Source organism: Camelus bactrianus, chromosome 7 (assembly GCF_048773025.1).
Source record: "Camelus bactrianus isolate YW-2024 breed Bactrian camel chromosome 7, ASM4877302v1, whole genome shotgun sequence".
Lineage (NCBI taxonomy): Eukaryota > Metazoa > Chordata > Mammalia > Artiodactyla > Camelidae > Camelus > Camelus bactrianus.
Window position 1 is genome coordinate 54,595,912 of NC_133545.1, and position 8,798 is coordinate 54,604,709.

Genomic DNA, 8,798 nt, shown 5'->3' on the forward strand with positions numbered 1-8,798 from the left:
TGTCATCTCCAGCAAAGCAATGGTCCCTAAATCTGGCTCAGCTAGGTGTGTTAAAAACCTAGGAAGAGCTAGAATATAAATTATTGGCTCCATTCCCTAGAGAGTTGATTCAGTGTCTGAAGTAGTCTATGGATTTAAAAAGCTCCTGAAGTCATTCTGAAGTATAGTCAGTTTGGGAAAATGCTTTTCTAGGGAACCCCATTTTGTCATTGACCACCCATTTCAGGGTATCTACAGAGAGCTGAAGGATTAAGGGAAACGAGCACTTATCATTTTAATATTAAAAAAAAATACATTGGTCCACTGGAAGCCCATGGTTTCTAATCACTTCCCGTTCAGTTATTCAGTTTCCGCATTAAAAAGAAAGAAGACAAATGACTACTGATATTCTTGTTGGCCTTACATAGAGCTGTGACAGGAAGGCGATAGAACTTTTCAACCAGAGGCTGTTCTATGTCAGATGTTTTCCAATGCAAACCACATGAACTTAATTTTCACCAAACAATTCTACTGCAAAGTATGGGTCTCAAACTAAAAATGAAAAAAAAAATTGCCTAAAAAAGTATTATTCTTGATTGAGGAAAATATTCATGTAGCTTAGTTTAGAAAAGTCTTCTAATATGATGTGTAAGTTATTTTTAATCCCAAATTGAATATGTTAAGAATATTGGAAGAACGATATATATTAAATAAACCAAAGTCAATATTTCTAAATGTAAATAAAAGATTTTGTGAAACAAATGTACCTAAACATGTACTAGTTAGGGGCATAACCACAACCAAGAATTTGACTGTTCATCCCTAGTGAGGTGTAACCAACCTAAAGACAAAAGAAACTAAACTACTGTTAAACCACTTACAGTAATCAAACTGTTAGTAGTACGGTTGTATTATTTTGAGAATGCAGTGAGATTACAGTGGAACAAAGCAAAGGAATACGTGTGAGTCGCTGATAACTAGCATTTAGGGCATAGGTAAAAAGAGATAGTAAGTAGTATCACTGAGATTAAGTAAAAACCCCACTATCCTGAGTTTTAAGCTTTAAATTGGAAGTATCAGTGTGAATTAATGATGTATCTTTTTTTAAAAAAAGTCCTGTTCCATCCACTGAAAAAGCCTAGAAATAATGACAAATCCAGTGGTTTATACTGTGGACTCTACATACCATTTTCCACTAAAAGAAACCTGGAGTCCTACAAAAAGGGTGAGTCTGCTAAGGCAGGAACTTCTTGGAAAACCAGAAAGCAAAGAAACTATTAAAGATTAAAATTAAAATTATATTCCTCAATCACTCCAGCCACATATCAAGCACTCAACCACATGAGGCTAGTGGCTACCATACTGAACAGTGTAGAAATAGAGTATTTCCATCATCACAGTTTTATTAGATGTCATTAAGACCATGACCACCAATGGCTGCTGGCAGCACAAGAGATAACCAAACGTAGTACCTACGGATGAGAGTATAAAACACCACCTCCTCTAAAGGAGTCTTGGGAAAACAAAGAAGTGAGAGTATGGATAAAGAACATGTTAAGCACCACAAGGGAGATGCATTCAGCAAGACCCAGAGTGTGGGAAACTATACAAAAATAAATTACAATGGGGGGAGGAGGAAGGCAGGGACAGGGAAACTAAGGAGAGGGAGAGAAGAGGAGAACATGGGGCAGGGAGAGAGAACCTAGAGACACACATCAACCAGTCACAATTTATACTGTTATCAATTGGATCTTGAGTCCAAAAACCTTGTAAAAACTTAAGGGAAATCTCAACACTGAATAGGTAGGTATCTGATTTTATTTTGAGTAATTATTTTTTACATGTGATATTGAGATTGTTTTTAAAATGGGTGTTGCGTATCTTTTAGAGACACATGCTAAAATATTTATAAACAAGATATAACTTCTAGGACTCACTTTAAAATAATATGAGGGTGGGGGCAGAGAAAGGAGATGAGGATATAGAGGAAACAGGACTGGCCAACAGTTGATAATTACTAAAACTACATGAGTGATAAATGGGTGTTCATCGAGCTAATCTACTTTTCTGTAAGCTGAAATTTGTCATAAAGATTTTTATTTAAACCTAGAGCATCACTGAAATGTATCAACTTCAACATCTCTCTTCAACCACCCATTTTTTAGAATGCTACGTATCTTAGGATATTTACCATAGTTCCCAAGAAAAGCGTCCTTCTTTTGTGTACATGCATGTATAAACAATAAATTTAAAAGATATGACACTTAGAAGACAGTGTTTCTGCTGGCATCGATTAAAGTCCATTAAGTAGGATTTTATTGAATGTCTACTACAAAGCAAATATTGTGCTTCTGAAAAAGCACTTTTTAAAAAGGCCCGAATTAGACTGGGAGTTCAAAATTTGTAGATACTAACAGGCATATACAGAATAGATAAACAGGATTATACTGTATAGCACAGGGAAATATATACAAAATCTTGTGGTAGCTCACAGCGAAGAAAAAAATGTGACAATGAATATATGTTATGTTCATGTATAACTGAAAAATTGTGCTTACACTGGAATTTGACACATTGTAAAATAGTTATAACTCAATAAAAAATGTTTTAAAAAAAGGCCCAAATTAATATACAGTATTGAATTATTTAAAGGTTTGTCAACTATACCATTACCAACTATACCATAATGCTGCTCAACACATACTGATTCCTACTGGTTAGCAATAATAGCTACCACTTATTGACTTATCAAATGCATGGTGATGTGCTCAACAGTTGACATTATTTCATTCAACGCTCTCAAAATTCTATGGGACAGTTCTCGTTTCATCACGAGGGAATTCACTCCATGAGATGGTTCAAGGAGCTTGCCAAAAGGTCATGTGTAACAGCAGGAAAGCCAAGATTTGAACCCAAATCTGACCTCAAAGCTCATGCTGATTTTAGATAGTACACTTATCCTCCTAAACTAGGCTCCCACAGAGGCTTGCATTTCTTACGTTTCCACCTTGCGTACACAGAATTTGGCACACTTCAGCTGTGCTGTGTTGAGACTATTATCTCTGATTGTCATATATTTTAATATTTATTAGTATAGCAGATTATACTGGCTAATATTAAGCTTTAAACATCCCCATCCTCCATATTAGTTGTAAATAAATCTGATCTCTAAATCAGGTTGCCCTTACTCTACTCTTAGCTTATTCTTTGAAACTAAGTGTACATTTAATATTCTAATTTTTTTATTGTAGTAAAATTTACTATCTTTACGTATTTTTAGATGTAAAATTCAGTGGCATTTAGTAATTCACTGTTGCACAAGCATCACCACTATCCACGTACAGACTGTTCTGCTAAATTTAAACCTTAAATGCAAAATTCCAACCTCCAATGATGGTATACTCAAGTTTCCAAGTTCTATTGGCTAAATGTTGAGTATTACACCATTGAAAGTTTAAAGAAATATTTTTATGTGTGTCACCGGTATCACTGAAGAAACCATTATGTTTACATGACTAATGAAACTGTATTAAACAGAACCTTGCAACACTTTACCCAAGGCCTCCCTCCAGGTCGACATGAATAATTAATTAAACACTCTTTAAGTGTCAAATGCCTTGTACCGACAAAAACATTCTACATCTATGCTTTTTCCTCTGTTCAGAAACCATCATTCTACAGATGAGTAATTCTCTCTCTACATATATATATTTATACTAGTAACTTCAGTTTTGGGGCTTCTAATGATTTACTCATTTTTCCATAACACATTCTTGGTGAACCTACACTAGCTATTTAAAATATACAACTTCTTTTTCCCTGGATGTTTAAAATCTATTTTAGAAAAATGGACACTTAAATTTTAAGTATCAAAATTTTTTTTGATTTAACTTTGACAGTAATTTGAATTTAGAGTTGCAACCCTTGATTAACATTATAGATATTTAACCAAATAACCTCAAATACAAGAAAATACTTCAGCAATACATTTTAGAAACAGTGTCCTTAATGAAAAATAAACTAGCATTGTTTAAACTCTTCAGGGTTCATATTGAGACTCCTCATTACCCTCTCCTACAGTATTTTAACGGCTAGAATAGGTAGTGGAGAACCTGAACTTAGCAAGCTGGAAAATCTTGAGTTTTGCAGCTAAAAATGTATTCTATAAATAAAAACTACTACAGCATCTACGCCATTTTCTCTTTTCTTGTTGTTGCTCACTAAGTAAGAAAACACTTTGATAATGTGGATTTGCTTATCAAATTCTTACTCTAACAAAATAAAGGTTCACATAAAGGCTCAAGAAATAGTTAAAACAGTATCATTTTATACAGCAAGTATATGAAAAGTACAGGAAGGCTGAAAATCTAAAATGATTCACACTTTTTTTCAGCAAGCTGTGTTCATCCATCACAGATCTACAGATGTTCGGAGTATACACCATGATTTCATAAAGTGAAGGGGAAAAAAATGTTCTCCCCAAAAACCACCTTTGGTGCCTGTCACACTTGTGCAGAACAAAAAAGTACTGTAGGGCTGTGTAACCCAGCTTTCAAAGTTGTTTTCAACTACTAATTAGTAGCTTCATCAAAAGTGGAAATACACACATTAAAACTCCAACACTGCTCTCCTAGTGCCTCAAGTAGTTTATTGGTAGTTATTATCCACATTTCTATAAATATAAACATCCTAAGTGACTGTCACTAGTGCAGGGACACTTAACACGTGAAAGCTCCACAGGAAGCTACTTCATTTTGTGTGTAACAGGAATCCAGGTTCCAAAAACTCCATTTAAAAAAAAAAAAAAAAACACAGAAAAACCCCAAACCAAAACAAAACCCTGCTAGCAAAGTGCATTTCTTTTGGTTATCTTCAGAACAAACAGCTTTGGGCTTTACACACAGAAATTATGTCCATTTGCTAATATATTATGATCAATGGAAGTTGAGTCTTTACCTGTAGATAAGAATTAGGTAAAGGTTTTTCCTCCTTCTAATTTAGAGGGATTTTTTGGATTCCAACGTAAACAGCACCAGCGAATTTTTGCAAAACATAGCTTTGCTACTTACCCCTTCATTTTCTATACTCGTAATTCTTATCTGCAGTACTCCATCATTTCTTCCTACCTTACAATCAGAACTGGATTGCCTACATAACACTGTTCAGTTTGTAAACAAAAAAATTAAAGCTCAGAGCACATATAGGATCTCTCTTACATATTCCCCCCACAGTGCATTAGGCGGTGTTTATAAAGCTTCTGCTCCTCTCAAAACACTACAAAAATATATGAAAAACCACATCTGTGTTCAGCTAGCAAATATAATAAAACAAGTATTTTACAACTGGAATACTTTAGAGGCCATATATTGTAATTACATCCTTTTGACTGAATTCATCGATTGCTTTCTTCATAAATCCATACATATATCCAAGCATATGCATTTCAGATTAGTGTACATGCCCAAATTTACCATATAAAAGAGTTAAGCAAATTATTTTAGGTTCTTCAACTGAAAGTGCTTCTGACAACAAACATTTCTGTAATAGCCCTAGATCCCAAAAAAAGGTGTTTTAAACCAGACCGTGTAGAAAGATGCATAGCTACTTCTAAAAAATAAAAGATTATACACCAAAACATGCTTTGTCTGGAAAACTAATCCATGCACTTGAATATGCCCCAAATACCTTTTTATTATTTTAAGTCAGAACAACTTAAACATCGTCTAGAATTAAGACATAGCATTACAGTATTTGATTCCAGAAAATGTCAAAGTTCATCTGGCCAAAACTTAAAAAACTAGACACTTCCTCCTTGCCCCTTACTGGTTGGACCAATGTGATCAACATAGCTGTATATATAATAATCTACCTTAACATTTCCATTCATTAGCATTTTATCTTCACATTCAAAGCCTGGCATGCAATTTCCTTGCAAAGGCTTCCCCCCAAAAGATGTAAGCACAAAACACCAGGCAGACATTCTTCAAAGTTTTATTTCACTAACTTCAGGTCAAATTTCCACAACTGTTTTCTGATCAATTTACTATCCTCGCTTGACTTCCCAAAATGGTAAGTACCAGAAGATTTGTCGGGTAGGGAGAGGAGACCATTTTAAGAAAGACTGCATTTACTCATCTTCCACAGGGCAATAGAGTTGGGCATCTGATTGTTCAACAAAACAAAGCTTTAACAGCATCCAGGAGGGCAGGCAGGCAAACCAGGCTGTAGACACTCTTCCGTTTGTCAAAATCAGACCAGAGAAAACCTACTTCACAGACAGAAAAAGTAACACCACTCATCTTTTCTTTTTCTGTTGCCGCAACATTTTTCTTCTTTTAATTATCATATCATGTAGTTTCTCAAGTCCTTCCTTCAGTCCGTCTCCTATGATTGCACAGGCGGGCTGCAAATGCCAGGGAGTTGATGAACTCAGTTCACTCACTGCTAACAGTTTCTCAATTTCTAAGAGAGACAATGAGTTCCTCAGGTCTTGTTTGTTAGCAACTATAAGTACAGGGACTCCTTGGTTTTCTGATATCCTGGTTATTTTATGAAGTTCAGTTTTGGCTTCTTCCATCCTTTCGACATCAACAGAATCCACAACAAACACAATGCCATCTGTGCATCTGGTATAGGACTTCCACAGTGGCCTTAATTTCTCCTGACCACCTACATCCCAGAAGTGAAAAGTGACTGTTTTAGAATTTCCCAAGGTTACCTTAATTTTTTCAGTGTTAAATCCTTTCGTAGGTACGGTATTTACAAATTCATTGAATTGCAGCCTGTATAATACAGTTGTTTTTCCAGCACAGTCCAAACCAAGAATAACAATGTGGAAGGACTGAAATGAAGGCAGGCTGGACAGGATAGAAGTCTGGTCTGACAGTCCATTCCCCATTTCCAGTTGCAAATATGTGTTCCAAATAGAAAATGCTTTCTTCTTACTGCTTTAGAACTTCTCTTCCTAGGGGATCCAGCTACAACACTGCTGAGGGGGAAAACGAATAAGTTATTCTTGTGAAATAATGGACTACACCTGTTTTCTTTCTGCTAAAATAAGCAACACGAGGAACCTGATAAATAAAACTTGCTTCAGTAAACAAACCAAAAGAGATATGAGACGTACAAAACCCAAGGCAAAAGACAGAGTAATCATTGCCATTGAAATATTTTAACATTCACTGAAATTTCAGTAATATATACTTTACTCGCCTGGATCCCTAGACCTCAAGCACCTCATTCCGGAGACAACCTAGTCACCTGCATCTGGTCCAAGTCGCAATAACCACAGAAGTGCCTTTTTTGGCAGAAAATTTGTAAGACATAATCCGATCTTCAGGATCTAATTCCACATGTTTAACATTAGACCCAAGGTCACTATTATCCTCAGCCACCCTCCCAGTAAAAAACCCACAAAGTTCTCACCTCCTGAACTGGAGACGGGGTCCAAACGAGCAAGCATGGGTAGGCTTTTCAACGCGAGGGCGGAGAAGAACCCCAGTTCACTCTGCTTAGCTCTTCACGCAGCTCTGGCGATCGCCGCACTAGAAACCGTGGATTCAGAGTCCGGCCACGCCCACTCCTCACGGCCCACCCCTGAGCTCAAATCCCATTGGCCACCTGCGTCAGCGCGACCCTGCCACTACCGCCCCCGCGCCCTTATTGGTGAGAGCAACTGCCGCTCTCAGCGTGGCGGGCTCGCCCTCGGTCCGCAGGCACCACCTGTTGCCCTCAAGTTAGAAAACAGGGCACCTGCGGAGGGAGCCGAGCGGCCCCTGCAGGGGAGGGGGAGCCTCAGCAGTCGCTCCGGCCCCCACCAGCTGGCTCGCTCCGCCCGCCCGGGCGCACCTGCAGCGCGGCCCACGGACGCTGCGCCGCGTTTCTCACATCCGGGGCCCTCGGTCACCGCCGGCGCCTTAACCCTTTGTCCGCTGGCCGGAGGGTGCTGCGTGCGGCCGCGCCGGCCTCCTGACGTGAAAGACCCGACCTGCACCACCCACCCAGCGGCCGCGCCGGCCTCCTGGCGTGAACGGCCCGCCCTTTGGCACCCAGGAGCCCTTCACCTCGCCCCCCAACCCCCGGCCGGCTCTCTCCCTCGGCAGGGCGTGGCCACACCAGCTGCCCGCCCCGCTGCGGCTCACCTGACTAACCGTCTTTCCCTCGCCTGGACCCAGCGTGGCTCACAACGGCTCGGGAGCGCGTAGTTACCAGCCGGGGAACACCAGCGAGGCCTGGGCGGTGGCCAGGGACCAGGCGCCGCTTCCCGGGGTGCTGGGCGGGCGCCGCGCGCCAGGCTGCCCTAACGGCGCTCCGCCGACCGCCCCCGGCGCTGGCCACAGCCCCGCCCCCTTCCAGCGCACGCCGGGACGCCGGCCCGTGGGGGGCGTACGGGAGCCGGTCTCCTAGCAACGCCAAAACAAGGTCACATTCGAACCGGCCTAGCGCGCCGGAGGTGGGCAGTTCGGGTGGGGCTTCCGGTCTCAGCCCCCAGAGCCGCTGCTGTGTCAGACGCTTTCTGCAGCCGGCCGCAAGCTTCCGGCGAGCCCCACCCAGGTGGTCCCACCCTGCGCCGGCTACCCTCAGGGCATCGTATGGCGTCCTCGGCGCGGTGGCCGCTGACGCAGGGTTAGGGATTTCAGAGGACAACGGACGGGCGGGCACCTTATATAACGGGGTGACGTGGATGTACCTCAGTAGCTGCCCAGAGCGTCTTGGGCTGGACTGGTGTCTGTAACACACCCTCCTTTTGCAAAGCAAATAAATGTTGTCACGTGATCCTAGCAATATCTCCGTGAGGTGGCGACAGGTAGAAATCTGCC

The 8,798-nt window shown here is 40.7% G+C and overlaps 1 protein-coding gene across 3 annotated transcripts; it reads right to left on the reverse strand.

The window, feature by feature from the left end:
* Positions 1–5,954: 5,954 nt before the first annotated feature.
* ARL4A (ARF like GTPase 4A) lies at positions 5,955–8,588 on the reverse strand. 3 transcript variants are annotated; one of them, XM_074367418.1, is made up of 3 exons: positions 8,121–8,588; positions 7,405–7,523; positions 5,955–6,964 (listed from the first exon to the last, which is right to left on the reverse strand). In XM_074367418.1, the coding sequence occupies exon 3, from the start codon at positions 6,875–6,877 to the stop codon at positions 6,275–6,277; it is 603 nt and encodes a 200-aa protein (XP_074223519.1). In that variant the 5' UTR covers positions 6,878–6,964; positions 7,405–7,523; positions 8,121–8,588; the 3' UTR covers positions 5,955–6,274. The 3 variants fall into 3 exon arrangements, with proteins under 3 accessions (XP_074223519.1, XP_074223518.1, XP_010970317.1); XM_074367417.1 differs by having other exon boundaries at positions 5,955–6,967; XM_010972015.3 differs by lacking the exon at positions 8,121–8,588 and having other exon boundaries at positions 5,955–6,967; positions 7,405–8,089.
* Positions 8,589–8,798: the final 210 nt, after the last annotated feature.

What these genes read in the sequence shown, in the direction of transcription:
- ARL4A (XM_074367418.1), bottom strand. Translation starts at nt 6,877, where the DNA reads ATGGGGAATGGACTGTCAGACCAGACTTCTATCCTGTCCAGCCTGCCT.